This window comes from Suricata suricatta, chromosome 16 (genome assembly GCF_006229205.1).
Source record: "Suricata suricatta isolate VVHF042 chromosome 16, meerkat_22Aug2017_6uvM2_HiC, whole genome shotgun sequence".
Lineage (NCBI taxonomy): Eukaryota > Metazoa > Chordata > Mammalia > Carnivora > Herpestidae > Suricata > Suricata suricatta.
Window position 1 is genome coordinate 53,840,215 of NC_043715.1, and position 19,946 is coordinate 53,860,160.

The window sequence follows — 19,946 nt, forward strand, 5'->3', positions numbered from 1 at the left end:
TCACAAAGATTACCTGAAAGTTACTTATCAGTCACATCAAGTGTGGAACACAGTAACAAATACAAAGAACAACTCAACTTAGTTCCACATTTTGAAGTTTTGGTGTTTTGTTTTGTTTTGTTTGTTGTTGATGATTTAGCAATGGTTGGTAAGCTAAATTACCACGTCTTATCCCTCATCTCCCACACCCCGGATCCTGTGATTATGAACATCTCTGGAAATGAACACAGGACTAAGCACATGGTAAATGGGGAGAGAAATGGAAACGAAGTCCTGAAAAATGTCGGTTAATAATGGCACATTTCACATTGGTAGAGTATTGCATATCACATTTCAGTTTGCATCCCCTACACAGACAGGAGCACTCCTTATTTAAATTGCTTAAATTCGAATGCAGGAGACATTTCTGGATCAAGCCATAGCTCCACATAGACTCCCCATGAGGGACTTGGTCCCAGACTGCAGACCCTGCCTGGCTCTCGCAGGATGTGCATCTCTACCACTTCGTGGAAAGTTTTCGTAAATTAAGTTTAAATTTTTAACTTCCATATAGGTAACATGCAGTGTTACATTAGTTTCAGGTGTACAGTACCATGATTCAACCAATCTGTATATTACCCATCACAGTAAGTGTAGTTTTAATCCCCATCACCTGTTTCTTTCATCTCCCCACATACTTCCCTTCTGGTAACTATAAGTTCTCCTAGGTTAAAGGTGTGTTGGGGAGCGGGGGAGATGCACTTGGGTGGTTCAGTTAGTTCAATGTCTGTTGATTTCAGCTCAGGTAATGATCTCACAGTTGGTGAGATCAAGGCTGGAGTCTGTCAGAGTCTGCGTTGACAGTGCAGAGCCTGCTTGGGATTCTCTCTCTCTCTCTGCTCCTTTCACACACGCTCCCTCTCTCTCAAAAAAAAAAAGTAAAGAAAGAGTCTGTTTTTTTATTTGTCTCTTTTTTCCCCCTTGTTCTCCCCCTCACCCTTAAATTCCATGAGTGAATTCCTATGGCATTTGTCTTTCTCTGACCACTTTGTTTCACTTAGCATAATACACTCTAGCTCCATCCATGTCTTATGGAACAAGATTTCACTGCATTTCATGGCTAATAGTCCATCGTTTATTTATACCGTATCTTCTTTATCCATTCCTCTATGGATGGACATTTACCTGCTTTCCATAATCTGGCTATTATAAATAATGCTGCTATAAACTAGTGTTTTCCTCTTGATTGGGTAAATACCCAGCAATGAAATTACTGTCATAAGGTAGTTACAGAATTAAATTTTTGAGCAACCTTCATACTGTAATCCATAGTGACTGCACCAGTTTGCATTCCCACCAACGGTGCAGGGGCGTTTTTTTTCTCCACATCCTTGCCAAGGCTTAGTGTTTGTTGTTGTGTAAATAGGTTGGTTTTTTGTTTTTAAGTTTATTTGAGAGAGACAAAAAGGGCAAGTGGGGGAGGGGCAGCGAAAGAGGGAGAAAGATTGTTCGTCAAATCTTTTTTGAGGAAAGCCATGGTCACTTTGATAAAATGTAAACTTGGAACACAAGCTCTACCTGAAACTTCTGAAAGCATGAACTTAAATGGAGAGAGAGCAGTCTTGACCCAGAAGACACAAAACATACTCAGGGGGTGGGAAATTCCGACAAGAGACACGCCCAGGGGTCCGCACGCAGAGACTACCCCCCGGCCCCCCGCCGAAGTCTTGGCCTTGTCCTCAAGCCTCGGTCCCAGCGAACATCGCCGCTCTTGGGGTGACGAAACAGTCCGCTCAGATCCCGCCCTGTCGACGCCCTCCCGCCACTCCGGGTCGGATGGCCTATTCGTTTCCCCCCCATACCGGAAGCTCTCCTCCGAAGCCCCGCCCCATTCCGCCTGCTGCGTTTGGGCCGAGGCGTGGCCAGTGCGAGCCTCCCGTCGTTGCCAGAGGCGCTTCACCTAGGCCCCGCCCCAGTCCCGCCCCCAGCCCCGTCGGGCCTGGCCAATAGACGCTCCCTGCCGGTTATGGAAGCGCTTTCGCGCTGTTATTGGAAGACCCGGAAGCGCTGGCAGAAGTGAAGGTCACGTCGACTTCAGTGGGTTTTGAACCTCCTGTTTTCTACGTGAGCGTCTCCAGTCACATTTGTATACACCCAGGGTCTGGGGTCTCAGTCCTGTCCCCCACGCTTACCCCCGCGGTAAGTCTGAGGCACCGAACCCTGCGGGCGGCGCTGCCGGCTCGGGGGTCCCGGCTCGTTTCGGTTCGGGTATCTCGGAGTGGGTCCCAGCCTGTGGTGTTCGTGTCCTCGGGCCTGCAGACGCCGCCTGCCGCGTTGTGTCCCCGCTCACCCGTGCCCCCCGCGTGCGGGGTGGATCGGAGCGCTCTGCGCCTCTGCCCGCAGCCTGGCCCGCCTGGGCCGATCGGGGTCGGGGTCTGGCGCTGGGGATGCGCAGACCCCGCCGCCCCCTGAGACTCCCCCTGCAGCCCCGCACGTGGGGAGAGGACCGAAGCCGGGAGGAGCACACTGTTGAGAGGGGGCTTTCAGGAGCGGGGCTGAGGACGGAGCGTCCGAGCGCAGGTCAGCTCCCGCACGGAGGATGCGGGGCCTTGTGGAAGTCGTGACTGTGGCAGGGAGGCCAAGAAAGGGAGAGGGCTGAGGGGAGAGAGACCGACAGAAAGTCACAGAGAGAGACAAGCCCCTCCTGCATGTGCCCATCACCCCCCCCCCCCCCCAAATATAATATGAGTAAAAGACTACCTGGTCAAGAGAAACAGGCTGATTTTTAAAGTATCTGGTGGTGGTCTTCAATGGCAGATTTTTTAAGAGCTGAAAGGAAAAGGTTATTTGTTTTCTAAATTAGGATCAATGTTCATGTCTTTTATTCTCCCTTCCTTTCAAAGACAGAAACTTGGGATTCTTTGGTGGGAGCAGTCTTTCTTTCTCCTCTTTTCTTTCTTTCTTTTTCTTTCCTTTCTCTTTCATTCTTTCTTTCTTTTACTGTTTTAGTAAGGTTATTATTTAAACTCCAGGTAGTTAACATGTGGTGTAATATTAGTTTCAGGGATACGGCATTCAGTACTTTCATACAGCAACCGGTGCGCATTACAAGTGCACACTTCTCAATCCCCATCAGCCAGTGAACCCATTCTCCCACAGCTTCCACTCTGGTAACCACGAGTGTGTTCTCTATAGCTAAGAGTCTGTTTCCTAGTTTGTCTCTCTTTTCCCCTAGGCTCATTTGTTTTGTTTAACTTCCACTTATGAGTGAAATCATGATAATTGTCTTCCTTTGATTGACTTGTTTCACTTAGCACTATAGCTTTGCGCACAGGCAGTATCGTAGCCAATGAGGTTTATCCGAGGCGCGATTATTGCTAACTGAAAACTTTTCACTTAGCACGATAATCTCTAGGTCCATCCACATCACTGCTAATGGCAAATTTCATTCTTTTTTAATGACTAATATTCCATGGTGTATGTATGTGTGTGTGTGTGTGTGTGTATGTATATATATATATACATACACACACACACACACACGACATCATCACCCACTTGTCTATCAGTGGACACTTGGGCTGCTGTCATAATTTGGCCATTGTAAGTAATCCTGCAATAAACATAGAAGTGCATGTATCCCTTGAAAATTAGTGTTCTTGTGGGGTTTTTGGGGTAAATCCCCAGCAGTGCAGTTGATGGATTATAGCGTAGTTCTATAATGTAGAACCTCCGTACTGTTTTCCACAGCAACTGCCATGGTTCCCATTCCTAACAGTGTAAGAGGCTTCCTTTTCTCTCCACATCCTTGCCAGCACTTTTTGTTTCTTGTGTTTTTGAATTTAGCCATTCTGAGAGGTGTGAGGTGATAGCTAATTGTAGTTTTCATTTGCATTTCTCTGATGTTCAGTGATGTTGAGCATCTTTTCAAGTGTCTGTTGGCCATCTGGATGTCTTTGGGAAAATGTCTATTCTTGCCTTTTGCCCATTTTTAAATTGAATTATTTGTGTTTTGGGTGTTGAGTTGTATCAGTTCTTTATATATATAATTTTGGATACTAACCCTTTATTGGATATGTCATTTGCAAATATCTTTTTGCATTCCATAGGTTGCTTTTTAATTTTGTTGATTATTACCTTTTTGTGCAGAAGCTTTTTAGTTTGATGAGTCCCAATAGTTTATTGTTGCATATGTTTCCCTTACCTGGAGACATATCTAGAAAAATGTTGCTATGGCCAATATCAGACAAATCACTGCCTGTGCTTTCATCTAGGATTTTAATGGTTTCAGGTCTCACATTTTGATCTTTAACCCATTGTGAGTTTATTTTTGTGTATGGTGTAAGTAGTGATCCAGTTTCATTCTTTTGCATGAAGTGGTCCCGTTTTCCCAACACCATTTATTGAAGAGATTATCTATTTCCCTTTGCATATTCTTGCCTACATTGTCAAAGATTAATTGGACATATAATTGTGGGTTTATTTCTAGGTTTTCTGTCCCATTCTGTTGATCTATGTGTCTGTTTTTGTGCTAGTACTATACTGTTTTGATTACTACAGCTATGTAACATAACTTGTATTGCGGTATCTCCAGTTTTTTTTAATTTTGTCTTTCACTTCCCTGCCTCTCATTATTTTTTCTTTTTCAAGATTGCTTTGTCTAGTCAAGGTCTTTCGTGGTTCCATACAAATTTTAGGATTGTTTGTTCTAGTTCTGTGAAAAATGCTGTTGCTATTTTGGTATGGATTGCATTAAATCTGTAGATTGCTATAAGTAGTATAGACATTTAAAAAAATATTTGTTTTTTCAATCCTTGAGCATGGAGTGTCTTACTGTTTCTATGTGTTGCAATTTTTTTCATTGGTGTTTTATAGTTTGCCGATTCAAAGTCTCAGATTAAGTTTACTCCTAGATATTTTATTATTTTGGGTGCAGTTGTAAATGGGATTGTTTTTTTTAATTTCTCTCTCTGTTGCTTCATTATTAGTGTATAGAAATTCCGCAGATTTCTGTGCCTTGACTTTGTATTCTGCAACTTTATTGAATTTATAAGTTGTAGTAGTTTTTTTGGTGGAGTCTTTATGGTTTTTCTATATATAGTGTCATGTCATCTGTAAATAGTAAAATGTCATTGTTTCCTTACCAATTTGGATGCCTTTTATTTCTTTTTCTTGTCAGATTGCTGTGGTTGGGACTTCCAGTACTGTGGTGATTAAGAATAGTGACAGTGGACATCCTTTCTTGTTCTTGATGTTAGGCGAAAAGATGTTTTTCTCCATTGAATTCTGTGGGATTTTCATATAATCCCTTTATTATGTTGAGGAACATTCCCCCAAACTTACTTTATTGAGGGTTTTTATCATGAATGGATGCTATATTTTGTCAAATGGTTTTTCTTCATCTATTGAAATGATCATATAATTTTGATTCTTTCTCAGTGACGTGATGCATCATGTTGACTCATGAATATTGAATCACCCTTGCATTCTGTGAATAAATTATTCTTGATCCTGGTGAATAATTTTTTAAAACATATTGTTGAATTCATTTTGCTAGTATTTTGTTGAGGATTTTTACATCTGTGTTCAACAGGGATGTTGGCCTGTAGTTCTCTTTTTTTGTGTGTGGTGCCTTTATCTATGAGTATAATGGTAGCCTCAATGAATGAATTTGGAAGTTTTCCTTCCTTTTCTATTTTTTAGAAAAGTTTGAGAATGATAGGTATTAACTCTTCTTTAAATGTTTGGTAGAATTTGCCTGTGAAACCATACAGTTCTGGACTTTTGTTTGTTGGGAGTTTTTGATTTACGGATTCAATTTCATTGCCAGTAATTGGTTGTTCAAATTTTCTATTTCTTCCTGTTTCAGCTTTGGTAATTTGTTTCTAGGAGCTTATCCATTTCTTCTAGGTTGTCTAATTTGTTGGCATAGTTTTTCATAATATTCTCCTACAATTGTTTGTATTTCTGTGGTGTTGGTTATTTCTCCTCTTTCATTTCTGATTTTGAGTCTCCTCTCTCTCTGTCTCTCTCTCCCCCCCTTCTCTCCCTCTCTTTTGATGAGTACACTAGGGGTTTATTGATTTTGTTGATTTTTTTCAAGGAACCAGCTTCTAGCTTCACTGATTTGTTGTATTGTTTTCATAGTTTTTATTTCTGCCCTAATCTTTATTATTTCCTTCCTTCTAATGGTTTGGGTTTTGTTTGTTCTTCTTTTTCTAGCTCCCTTATGTGTAAGGGTAGGTCGTTTGAGATTTTTCTTGCTTCTTGAGGTAGGCCTGTATTGCTTCCCTGTTAGATTGCTTTTGCTGCATCCCAAAGATTTTGGACTGTTTTGTTTTTATTTCCATTTGGTCCCATGTAATTTTTTATTTCTTGTTTGACCCATTGAGTGTTTAGTAGCATATTATTTATCCTCCATGTATTTGTGTTCTTTCCAGAATATTCCTTGTGGTTGATGTCTAGTTTCATAGCACTGTGGTCAGGAAAGATGCATGGTATGACTTCAATGTTTTTAAGTTTGAGAATTTTACTGCTCCTTAAAAAATGTAACGTGTATCTATCAGCTTTTTGAGCTTTGCTTATTATAATAGGTAGCTCATATTGAACGTAGTCTCAGGCCTGTAATCCTAGAAAAAGCATGGTTAAAGATATTCCCCCACCCTTTTGTTTTCTAAGAAACAGCTTACTACAAAGAATACCCTTTCATAGTACTTGGTAAGACTGTAGATAAGCCCTGTTTTTCTGTAAAAAAAAAAAAATAATCCAGGCAGAAATCCTTCAATATCTAATTTGGGGGGGGGGGTTATATAAATAATTAGATGAGCTCTCTGTCCCAATTCATGAATCCTAACAAAAACTCGTAACAGGACTTAATCAAATGTTAGTTAAGCTTCTCTCCTCCTCCCAAGGTCCCTGAACACTGATTCATTTTTGAGCACTGTAATTAGGAAAAAACCTCCTCCTAACAGCCCCTCTTGAATAGGTAGACTGACCCGAGGGTAAAGAATTTCCTGATCAACTAAATGTGGGTCATACTATCTGCTCATGTAGTCCCCCATCTCCTGTTCTTTCTAGTCTTGTTTACCCCTCCTTATAAAAACTTTTCAGTCTGACCTTTTATACCTTTGCAGATCTTGTGACCAGAGCAATTTTTATATTGTGAAAATCTGTTGTAAAAAGTTGCTCCTTATCAGGGGTGCCTGGATGGCTCTGTTGGTTAAGCAACCGATTTTGGTTCAAGTCATGTTCTCATGGTTCATGGGTTCAAGCCCTGCATCAGGCTCTCTGTTGTCACCATGGAGTTCGCTTCAGATCTTCTGCCCCCTCTCTCTCTGCCCCTCCCTGGCTGGTTTTCTCTCTCTCTCAAAAAAAAAAAAATAAATAAACTTTAAAAAAAATTAAATAAAGTTGTTCCCTTATCTAAGTCCAGATTTCAAAATTTTCATAGTGGTAAATACATATTCCATGTGCACTTAAAAATTATATAGTCTCTATTTTTGCGATACAGAGTTTAATTCACCTGGTCACACTAGTTTCTGTTTTTCAGTATTTTGGAGTATATTAGTTTTGAGGTCTTTAATAATCTTTAAATATTTTTTTAACATTTATTTTTGTGACACAGAGAGAGACAGATCATGAGCAGGGGAGGGGCAGAGAGAGAGGGATGCACAGAATCTGAAGCAGGCTCTAGGCTCTGAGCTGCCAGCACAGAGCCTGATGTGGGGCTTGAACCCACAAACTGAGATCATGACCTGAGCCAAAGTCAGACGCTCAACTGACTGAGCCACCCAGGAGCCCCAATAATCTTTTTTTAAAAAATGTTTATTTATTTTTGAGAGAGAGACAGAACGCGAGTGGGGGAAGGATAAAGAGAGGGAGACAGAATCTGAAGCAAGTTCCAGGCTCCGAGCTGTCAGCACAGAGTCTGATGCAGGGCATGAACTCACAAACTGTGAGATTATGACCCAAGCTGAAGTTGGATGCTTAACCAATCCAGGTGCCCCTTTAATAATGTGCATCTGTTTCATAATAACATTACAGGGAGACATGTCAAAATCTTCATGAGATTGACAAAATATTCTTTTTCCTGTAAATGTGTTCATTTCACTGACTTATAAATTTTATAAGCAGCAAAATTCTCTATAAACAAAATGGGTCTATGACTTTCACCTCTAAAGGGCTTCTTCCCAACTGTGGAGTGTTTCATGAAAGTTCCGGGGCGCCTGGGTGGCTCAGTCGGTTGGGCGGCCGGCTTCGGCTCAGGTCATGATCTCACAGTTCGTGAGTTCGAGCCTCGCATCGGGCTCTGTGCTGACAGCTGGCTCAGAGCCCGGAGCCTGCTTCGGATTCAGTGTCTCCCTCTCTCTCTGACCCTCCCCTGCTCACACTGTCTCTCTCTGTCTCTCAAAAATAAATAAAAGACATAAAAATTTAAAAAAAGAAAAAAATATATATATATAAAAAAAAAAAAGTTCCACTAGTCACTTATTTGCTTGTGAACATGAGAGTCCATGCTGAAATCTCTTTCGTGCCAACATGGCTGGTTGTCAATATTACATAGTACATAATCAACATAATCTACCTTCTGAAGATCCCTTAATCTCACTGTAAATGTAATCAAGTAAAGAAATCTATCAAAATGGTTCCTTAGTTTCACAAACTGAAAGAAGCTTTGCTGGTGTCCCAACCAACATTGGCATAAATATGGGAAGTTTTGATCCATTTTTTTTAATGCTACCTGGGTTACTCTTTTTTTTTTTTTTTATGTTTATTTTTGAGAGAGAGAAAGACAGCATGAGCAAGGGAGGGGCAGAGGAAAATAGGGAGACACAGAATCCAAAGCAGGCTCTGGGCTCTGAGCTGTCAGCACAGATTCTGATGCAGGCTCAAACTCATGAGCTGTGAGATCATGACCTACGCCAAAGTCGAATGCTTTAACCAACTGAGCCACCCAGGTGCCCCATGTTAAGGGATCCATCCTTTGTTGATAATTAACTATCACAGTTGTACATATTAGAAAAGGACTTGGCAAATGTAATGAACTTGGAAGTTCTTTAGATAGGATGAATCTTCACTAATCAGAAATTCATACTGAGAGATTTTCAAATTACACTCAGTGGTCTACTGTATGTAACCAAGGGGTCAAACATTACTAAAACCAGCAAATACCTCAGAGAAACTTAAAATATGGGTAGCAACATTTTCATCCAAAATTCAATCATGTGGGATCATCACAATATTAATTTTTGACTGAAAACTTAAGAATTTTATAATGATGCTTAAACCTTAGTAAATGTTACAATTGAAATGTGATGAACATCAAAAGGCAATGATTAATGTTTAAAGCTTATAAACAGCACATAATGTATAAAGCAGTGAAACCTTGTAAACTTAACATATGTTTAAAAGTCTTTTTATCCAAAACACCTTTATCTCATCAATAGTTCTTACAGGGGAATTCATCTTTAACATTTTTGTATTTTAGAGAAACCTATATTTCGTGGTGTATAGTAACTACTGGATATTGCCTTAAAGATTATTGGAAGTATAAATAAAACCATAGGAATATTTTTTTAACATTTATTTATTATCGAGAAACAGAGAGAGAGCATGAGCAGGGGAGGGTCAGAGAGAGAGGGAGATACAGAATCTGAAGCAGGCTCCAGGCTCTGAGCTAGCTGTCAGCACAGAGCCGATGCGGGGCTCAACACACGAGTGGTGAAATCATGACCTGAGCCAAAGTCGGATGCTCAACCAACTGAGTCACTCAGGCGCCCCAACCATTGGCATATTGTTAACTAGCTTCACTTTCTTTAGCGTTCATCCGATGAGAATACATATGCCTATCAAAGGCCCCTGGAGATATTGCAAAAGAATTCTTTAAATGAAAACTAACTCAGGGGTGCCTGGGTGGCTCAGTCAGTTAAGTGTGTCCAGCTTCGGCTCAGGTCATCATCTCACGGTTCATGGGTTCAAGCCCCGCATCGGGCTCTGCGCAGACAGCGAGCTCAGAGCCTGGAGCCTGTTTTGGATTCTGTATCTCCCTCTCTCTCTGACCCTCCCCTGCTCATGCTGTCTCTCTCTGTCTCTCAAAAATAAATTAAAAAAAATAAATGAAAACTAACTCAGTAGTCTAAAGAACGTATACTTTAGAAGGATTATAATCCACACCTCACAGAACATTCAGAAATAGAAAACAGAAGTACTAAAATATAAAATAATTTTTGTATAAAAACATGTTAGTTTGGCTAAAAGTAAAATGAATTTGAACTTATATTTAGAAACTATTGAGCAATGAATCATAATGTCACAAAGGTTCAGCTCAAAGTTATTTGAATTTATCAGTCATGTCAGGTGTGGAATGTAATGACAACTCAGGCCATCTGTGTGGCACAGTAGGTTAAGCATGTGACTCTTTAATTTAGGCTCGGGTGATGACCTCAGAGTTTGTGGGTTGGAACCTCATATCCAGCACCAAGCTGACAGTGTGGAATCTGGTTGTGATTTCCTCTTTCCTTTCCTCCTTCTCCTGTGCTCTCCCTCTCAAAATGAATAAATAAATAAAAATACAAAGAATTCAACAAAGATCTAAATTTTGAAGGTCTTGTGTGTGTGTGTGTGTGTGTGTGTGTGTGTGTGTGTTTAAAGCAATGGTAAGTGACCTGAATTATCACATGTCTTGGGCACCTGGGTGACTCAGTCGGTTAACTGTTGAACTCTTGATTTTGGCTCCAGTCATGATCTCCTAGTAGTGGCCATGTCAGCACAGAACCTGCTTGGGATTCTCTCTCTCTCTGCCCCTCCCCTGCTCACAATCTCTCACTTTCTCTCAAACATTAAAAAAAAAAAAAGTTATCACATCTCCCTACGACACCCAGGTCTTGTTTCTATGAAGGTGTCTGGAAATGAGGACATGATGAAAGAGGATAGATATGGAAATGGGGTTCCAAAAAATGTCCATAAAAATGGCACATTTCACATTGGTAGGTTTAGCATTTCGTATTTCAGTTTGCATCCCCTGCACGGACAGGTGAACCCCTTGCTTAGTTAAACTGCTTCAATTAAATTCTAGTGGAGAAGAAGTTCCCGTATCCAGTCGTGGGCCCACATCCCTCCGCACCCAGGGCCGGGTCCCAGTCAGTGGAGTCCTGCTCGCCTCTCCCTGGAGGCCAGTCTCTACCTCTATGACAAAAGCGTTTTTAACGAAAACCAGCTCACCGTGGTAAAACGTAAACATGTTAGCTTTCAGCACACGTGGCCCACAGGACTCTGAGCTCTACCTCGAATTGTTGGAGACATCAACTTAAAACAGCAGGGATCAGTCCATTCCTACAGAACACAAGAGAAATTGGAAAGGTTGGCGACTACAAAGAAAGACTCCTCCTGGGGGCTGTGCCCAGAAGAGACTAAGCTCCGCCCACCCCGCCCAGAGGTCCTGGCCTCACCCACGATGGCCCCCGGTGGACAAACGTCTGGGCATCCCGAGTGCCGGAAACTCTTCCCACCGGTCCCGCCTACTGGGTTCCACTGGCCTAACCATTTCCCTCCCATTACCGGAAGTGCTCCCCCAAGCTCCGCCCCATCCTGTTCCCCGGAACTGCTAGTCAATCCTGACCGGAGCCGGCGTCCAGGCCGTGGCCGGAAGCGCTCCTGCCAGGCCGCCCAAAGGTGAGCATCCTGGCCAAATACTATTCACAGCCTGCCCTTTGTCAGAGCGCTTCATCAGGCCCCCCAGGTCGTGGGCACGGAGTTCTCGCGCAGGCATGCAACTTAACATTCGCAACGCTCGGCCGGAAGTGCTACCCCTAGGTCCCGCCTCAGCCCTGCCCTTCCTCCAATGCGCAAGCGCGGTGTGTTAGAGGCCCCCCCCCCCGCTCTCCGGAAGTGGCTAGAGAGGTTAGGTTATGACTGCTCTGCTGGTTTTGAACTTTATGTTTTGTACGTGTCTCCAGCCACAGTCGTACACGCCCAGGACCTGGGGTCTCAGTGCTTGTTAACGTCCCCTCCCCCACGCTTCCCCCGCGGGAAGTCTGGCGTGCGGACACCCCGAACCCTGCGGGCAGCGCTCTTGGCTTGGTGGTCCCGGGTCGTTTTGTTGCGCCCAGAGACACAGAGACCACCCAAGACCACTGAAGTCGAATTAAGGGAGCTTTTATTACCAGCCAGGACCTCACAGTGTTAACACAGAGCTCTAAATGTGCGGCCCCAAGTCCAAGGGCTTAGGCTTTTTATAGTGAGCCCGCAGGCAAGCGGGAAGTACAGAAGCAGAATTGAGCGGTTATTGCAAAAGGCCCCAAAACTATAGGAGAATGACCCTTATCCTGGTGTGTAGGAAAACATTCCTCATTTTGAAGGCAAGGCTTAGGGTTGTAGGAGAATTTCAAGGGAATGGTCATTATTTCCAGGGCAATGTATGCAAACTGCGTCATAAACAACCATTAGCAGGGAACATTAACCTTATCTTTTTACTTTTTCTTTTCTTTGCACCTGGGGATAGTCACGTAGCCCTCTGAGTGCAGGCCCAGAAGGTAAAGTCTGGGTCAAGATGGAAGGACTGAGGCTAAATTCTTGTGCAACAGTTTCATTTTGGATCTTTCCGAGTGAGTCCCAGCCTGTGGTGTTCGGGCCCTCGGGTCTGCAGATGCCGCCTGCCGCGTTGTGTCCCCGCGCACCCGTGCCCCCCCGCGCCGTGTGGCGTGCGGGGTGGATCGGAGCGCTCTGCGCCTCTGCCTGCAGCCTGGCCCGCCTGGGCCGATCGGGGTCGGGGTCGGGGTCTGGCGCTGGGGTTGCGCAGACCCCGCCGCCTCCTGAGACTCACCTTGCAGCCCCACACGTGGGGAGAGGACCGATGCCGGGAGGAGCACACTGTTGAGAGGTGGCTTTGAGGAGCGGGACAGGATGTCACTGCGCAGGTCACCTCCCGCACCGAGGATGAGGGGCCTTGTGGAAGCCGTGACTGTGGCAGGGAGGCCAGGAAAGTGGCTGGATGAGGGAGAGGGCTGAGGAAGGAGGGAGGGAGGGAGAGAGAGAGAGAGAGAGAATATGAATGAGGGAGGGAAGATCAGTGGGAGGGTCCACAAAGAGAGGATGCGAGAGGGACTTGCAGAGACCTTGAGAGCTGAGGACAGTAACTCGGGAAAGTCGCAGAGAAGAGAAAATAGCAAAAGGTGGAGGAAAGGGAGGCTCTCCAGAGGAATGGGAGCAAAATAGCAGAGACAGAAGTGGGGCCACAAGAGCGAGGCCCTTCAAGCGCAGAGCGGGAAGGGAAAAGTGGGCAGGTGGGGCACAGACAGCAAGAGAGGATAGGATGACAGCGAGAGAGAAACAGCAGTGCGGGGGCGCAGCCAGATGGGGGTGCCGGTGAGTCGGGAAGGGAACTAGAAGGGCAGAGGGGACGCCCAGGGGGCAGAGAGAGGCGGCGGGGTATGGAGATTGGAACAGTCGGAAAGACTGGGGAGAGAGAGCCCGAGAAGGGGAAATAGGTTTGAAGCGTTCCCCGGAAAGTGTAGATGCAGGGAAAGGAAGAGAGGAAAGGGGAGAAAGCAGGGAGGAGATGGGGAAACACAGGAAAAACAGTGGAGAGAATCAGGAAAGAGGAAGACTGGAACAGATGAATAGAAGTACGGTACTTCGGAGGGAGGAAGAGGGGGAACCCAGATCTGGATTTGTGGTGGTTGATGGGGCATAGGTGATCCATGTGATCTGTGTCTTTGTAATGTGTTGACTTGAAATTTGCTGGTTTGAACTGAACAGATGGGAAAGAGAATTATGGAACTCCTGTGTATAAGGCTCATGCGTTTTATAATCATTTGCTTCATAAGATAGTTTGCGTTTGCGACCCTTAATCAGCCCGAGGGGAGACTTTTCTCAAGTCAGTTGTGGATCACCCTCTTCTCTTATCCTGGGATGGCATGAAGGAGGTGGACTAGAACAAGAAATTACTGCATCTGTCACTACATGATGTTTTTCAAAGCAATATTAAAGATGCTGTGTTTCTTTTATTTTTTAAAGTTTATTTTCATAGAGTGCTCACACGCATGGGCAAGGGGCAGAGGGAGAGAGAAAGGGAGAAAGAATCCCAGGCAGGGTCCACTGCCGGGGGGAGTTCTGTGCGGACTCAATGTTATGGACATGATATCATGGCCTGAGCCCAAATCAAGACTCAGTTGCTTAACCAACTGAGCCACTCATGGCTCTTTTTTTTTTAAATGGACTTACTTTTTTTTTTCCCCCCATCTCTTACATTTGATTCATTGTATTATTAAAATGTATATTGGAAAAATTATGCTTTTCTGTAAATAGATCAATAAGTTCTGCAGTATACTTTGGTAACATCTCAAAACCAGCTCTTATCATTCTTTTCTAAGTATTAGGTAGTGCATTTTTAAAGAAGTTTTTGGGGCGCCTGGGTGGCTCAGTCGGTTAAGCCTCCGACTTCGGCTCAGGTCAGATCTCCCGTTCGTGGGTTCGAGCCCCGCATCAGGCTCTATGCTGACAGCTAGCTCAGAGCCTGGAGCCTGCTTCCGGTTCTGTGTCCTTCTCTCTCTGCCCCTCCCCCTCTCATGCTCTGTCTCTCTCTGTATCAAAAATAAATAAAACATTGAAAAAAAAAAAGAAGAAGTTTTGACTCCAGAAAATATTAGATTAAATTCTTTTTAAATCCCAACTTTTTTTTTAATGTGTATAGTTCAAGTCAGAAGCCCTGTATTCTTCCTATTCTTTATCAAATGTTGGTACATTCTTTGGTCGTTAATAAATGATTTTAGACTATTTCAGTATGCACTTGGTACGGCTGTCCAGATCTTAATAGTTAAAACCTGGTTTAGTGAGTTCGTCTAATATTCCTTGATGTGATTGTCTAATTAGTGACGTGTCGGCTTCAAAGTATAGATGTCCTCTTCAGGTCCCTCTTGTCCATTGGCTGAACACATTGAAGGTGGGCTGGATTGAATTAGAACTTTGTTCCAGTGGAACTCATTTATTCATGGTGAAGTAATGTGCTCAGAGCTTATTTCCATAGCTGACCTTCTTTCAAAATGTTTAGCACCAAATTTCTGTATTCATCATTTATGTTTAAAATATGTTCCTCTCAATTCCTGGGAAAGAGGAAGTAAATGTTGGCATCATGAAGGAAATTTCTTTTGTTTAGGCATATTGTGGATGATCCTGTAATTTCTTTAAAAATATTATTTTTGGGACACCTGGGTGGCTCAGTTGTTTTAGCCTCCGAATTCGGTTCAGGTCATGATATCACAGTTCATGAGTTCGAGCCCCACAGTGGGCTCTGTGCTGACACCTCAGAGCCTGGAGCCTGCTTCAGATTCTCTGTCTTCCTCTCTGTGTGCCCCTCACCTGCTCATGTTCTGTCTCATTCTATCTCTAAAAAAATAAAAAGGAAAGAAAAAGAGTGATTTTTCCCAAAGGTACACATTCACCCCACATGATTCCCCCCTCATCATCTTTTCTGGAATGGCAGAGTGAGTGCTTCCCCAGGTGGGTGTCCTGAGGGACAGAGCCGGTCTGTCTGTACCTCTCCTGTGTCCCCTCCTTCCAGTTTTTCAGCTTCCCCTCCTGTCCAAATGTGCACTTCTTGCTCTACCTCTCAGTTTGTATGTCGTAGGCCAAGTAAGTCAGGATTAAGGACTGTGAAAATTCTAGCCAAATGTCATTGTAGAGTCAGAAATCTTTGACACCAGGACCATCTGTCAGCAGCCCAGGCACCTCTGCTCTTTCTTCTGAGTCCAGGCCCCTTTATTGCTGCAGTGGGTGTGCTCCACCAGCAGTGGCTATGGCAGTTGTTCAGCCCACTCGGTTTTTTAAATATCCCCTTCTTCCCTGCTGGGGACGAGGAGAGCAGCCTCAGTGAAGGACCCTTGACTCTGTCCTGTTCTGGTGCCCCTGGATGGCTCCCCCTTCACTTGTGAGAAGCCCATGGCAAGGACAACCAGGACCCTTGTAGGCATCAAGGACCCTTGCATAACCCGCTGCATGAAGGTTATGCTAGAGACCTTCAGTCATTCACTCTGTACATGTGGAGGCTTTCCCTCTCTGCTCTGGGGGTATAAATGGTAAACATTATGGATGTTGTTTTAAAAGATGGCAACAGCCAAACCTTTCACTTACTAATAGCCACACAAGTTAAGTGCCCAAAAAGGACTGTTGTAACCATCCCCTTGCGTACCCTTGACTTCCTTGCTTTCTCCTCCACATCATCATCTCCTCCAGCTCTGCTTACTTACTGTGTCCGTCTTACCTCAGAACCAGAGGAAAGCATAAACCCAGCTTGAATGGCCTCCCTTCAAAATCCTGGACAACCTCCTCTGGAATTTCCCTATTTGCCTATGATACCTTTTCTTCCAGGGCCCCCAAGAAGGCCATCTGCTCCTTTCCTGTCTTCACTTTCAGTCCAAGACCATCTGTCGGAGCCCCTGGGGACCATGGGAAAAGATCTTCCTGATTGGGCCACCTGCATGCCTCACCCATCTGGGTCGTCTTCTTCACTGTGGACGAGGAATGGACTGTCCCCACAGCCAGCTGTTCCCCACCCTGACAGTGCCCACTCCTCAGACACCCCAAGTCTCAGGATGGACACTGTATCTACCAAATTGTGCTCAATTTTTACTGAGCACAATAATTTAGGGGAATTATTTTAGCCATCACATGCAGACTGTAGTACACCCCAACCTGAACTAAGCCCTTTATTCATTACATCTTTCATCTTCACAACAAAAATCTTCTTTTATCGACATCGTCTCCTTTGAGGAAGAGCCCTTCTTTGCTCCTTTTCAGAGCAAAATACACAAAAAATTGTCTTTATGTTCTCTCTTCAGTCTTGCCGGTAACTGACATCTGACCCTCGGCCAATCAGGGATTCCCCCTGCCGTTCCACCCTCCCGTCCCAGAGGCAGTGATGTTCTCTTGTTTCATAGAAACGCTGGCTGATTGGCTCTTCTCATCTGTCTGATCAGCAACATGTTGAACAGTGATGACTCCTTCTTCCTTTAAAGACATTTTTTAAGGCTTTCAGGACATCCCACTGTTGACAAATTCTATCTATCGCCTGTGTGTTTCAGTTTTCTTCTCTTTGCCATATTCACGTCTCAGTTTCCTCTGCTGATTTTTCCTAAACTCCTTGCTCTCTGATTGGAGGAGGGCCCCCATAGCATAGTCTCGGCCCTCTTCTCTCCTCTGTCCACACTCGGTGACTTTCCAGGCCACCTTAACTCAGGGCTTTCAACACTCTGTGGTCTGCCAGTTACACTCCATCTTGGACCTCCTCCTTGAAGTCCAGATTGTGTCTCCAGCTGCCTCCTGACATCTCTACTGGGATGTCAAACAGGCATCTTCACCGTATCATGTCCAAAATGAGCTCCAGAAGTCCCCAAATTACGTTCCGTGCAGTCCCCCAGCTCTCAGTTAAGAGTAGTGCCATTGTTCCTGGGGCTTAAGTGACCACCTCGGTGTATTTTCAAAATGCATAGCATATTACATTGTGTGTGTGTGTTCACTTAAAAACAGTAAAGAAAAAAAGATATTAACTTAAGATGGGTAAAAGACTACATGGTTTCCAAAATTCACTTGGGATGGGGGAGGACAGAGTCTGAGACCATGGCCAGTTACTCCTGACCTACTTCTGTGACCTGATCCCCTGCTTGTGTCCTCCTCCCTCGCTGGCATAGAGGCACACAGATGTCTTTGCTGTACCCGGGGCCAGGGTCAGCTCTGCCTCAGCGCTTTCCCGAGGAAGGGGGCCTCTGCCTGCAGTTCTGTGACTCCTCAAATGCAGGTGGCAAATTGCTTCCCAGGTCTCTCTTGTGATATTACTTTTTTGTGGGGCCATCTCTGACACTGCCCTGTCACATTCTAGCCTCACCCCCACCCCCACTCTGGCCTGTAATGTGTGCTCTGCATGGGTCTGTCTGCTCCTTCATCTGCAACTGTCTGGATATGGGGGACGGGGGCCCAGGAGAGAGCAGAGCCTCAGGTGGTCGGTGTGCTGGGCTGCTGTCCTCTGAGCCGTCCTCCACCCTGACTTCGCGTTGGGTGCTGACGTATTTTGCAGATACCGCTTGTGCCCAGTTTGCACAGATTTCCCTTCTTGTGTTGGGGTGATGGGGCCCAGCTTCAGTGGTGCTGAAAATGCCCCAGGTGGTTCTCCTCTCGATCCAGCATCGGACACCAGGGCTGTGGCTCATGCACTAATGAGGACTGAAAACAGCCCCTGATCCGGAGAGGTGAGGTCTGTCTTCAACATGGGGTGTTATCAGGGGGACCTGTGCCTCTAAGGGGGAGGGTTAGTGCAGCCCAGACCCCTCCCCAGTGCAGCTTGTGTGTGTGCCTCACTGGGAGGGGAGTGCGCTCTGCAGAAAGAGGTCTCTGTGTAACGGTTTACTGCTCTGAACCCCTCCTGCGGCAGTGGGTAGAAAAGAGCCGCCTCCAACGTGGGGAGGTCTTCCTGTCGGTGGTTGTGGCACAGAAAGGAGTAAGCTGATTCTAAGCATTAAACAGCATGTATTTGACACTCAGGCTTGACGTCTGGAGACCCATCTTGCCTGGGACAGAAGCGCAGAGGAGGAAGAGGAGGAAAGTCTAGGAGTCAAGAATGACTCTTTCTCAGGTACAGTCATATGTGGGTTTCTAGTTCTGTCCTCTGTGTCCTGCACCGCCACTGGGACATGCTCATCTCACTCTGGAGTGTCCCTCCTTACGTGTTTGCCCACGCTCACCCCAGGACCTTCCCTCAGCCCCTCTGTCTCCACCAAATTCCAGCTCATACAATTCCCTTAATGTGTTTAATGCAGATTGAACTTACATGTTGCTATTTTTAAAAAGTTTTTGCAAAGTTGTTTTTGTCACACGCTCAAAGAATAACATTGATGATTTTATTTACATTTAGTACAATTTATGCATGTTCATTGTACCAGAAATGCTGAAAAGCACAGGAGTGAAAAATCATAGATAATGAAGATGTATCTAAAAATAGATGTCATTTAGAGACTGGTACTTTGATTTCAGTCATCTTCAGTGTGTGTTTCATAAATACTTTTTATTTATTTTAACTTTGAAAGTATGCTCGATGTGTTTTCCATGGCCTTAAATTTGTTTCTGCACCATCCCCTAGATGACATAACAGCAGTAGGAATCCTGTGTGTGCACACGTGCCTGTGCGTGCATACGTATTGATGATTATCCAAGTTTATGTTTCAGCCTTGAACTTGTTTCAGGTTTTCTCCATTTGGAAGCCCTCTGTCAGCAGACTATTCCTGTGTGTCCATTACTTCACAGTGTGCCCATGGGTTCCATCCTAAAGCCTGTCCGCTTGTTCAGGTGTGGGCTCTGTCATTTTTTACCTACCAAACCTGAGGCACATTCCTTAGAGGGTGTGTGAGAGTTGGGTCCAGTGTAAAATGGGAACAAAACTAATTGAATTGGATGCTATGTCCTTATCCAAGTTAAAACTTGTAAAGCCTCAGAGTAATGCTTACCGTGTAGGAAATGTTCAAAACTTTTAGTGGCTTCTGTAACTGTATCAGCTTCCCATCTTTCCAATTTCTACATTTCGGTGATGCCACTATGGACTTGGTCATCCCTGAAGAAGACACTGCCTGTGCCCTGCTGCATGGAGAAATTAGCTGTCATTTGGTGCATCCAACATACTATCTAGAGCTTGCATATAGTCTGCCATTTGTTGGATGAAGTTTTTTCATTTGTGTGTATTTTTTCCCCTTTCCTTCAAATAATGTTAAGTTTGTTTCTTGGGTTTGCTAACTTCTGTATTGCATTGGAGTTCCAAGCTCTGTGTTCTTTCTGTGAGTTTTAAAACTGTCCTCTTTGGAGAAGTGTCTGTTCATATCTTCTGCCCATTTTTTCACTGGATTATTTGTTTTGTGATTGTGAAGTTTGGTGAGTTCCTTGTACATTTTCGATATTAGCCCTTTATCTGATATGTCATTTGCAACTATCTT

At 44.4% G+C, this 19,946-nt stretch overlaps 1 protein-coding gene and 1 non-coding gene across 2 annotated transcripts in view; both read left to right on the forward strand.

The window, feature by feature from the left end:
- The first annotated feature begins 1,514 nt into the window (after positions 1-1,514).
- The window catches only part of LOC115279873, a 25,730-nt gene continuing 7,298 nt past the window's right edge, over positions 1,515-19,946 (forward strand). Inside the window, exons 1-2 of the mRNA XM_029924374.1 lie at positions 1,515-1,904; positions 1,990-2,178. Coding sequence (XP_029780234.1) covers positions 1,515-1,904; positions 1,990-2,178 — 579 coding nt within the window. The remainder of the gene's footprint in view (positions 1,905-1,989; positions 2,179-19,946) is intronic.
- Positions 3,300-3,440, forward strand: LOC115281355. The gene has a single exon (XR_003904258.1). It is a non-coding gene; the product is annotated as a U4 spliceosomal RNA (small nuclear RNA).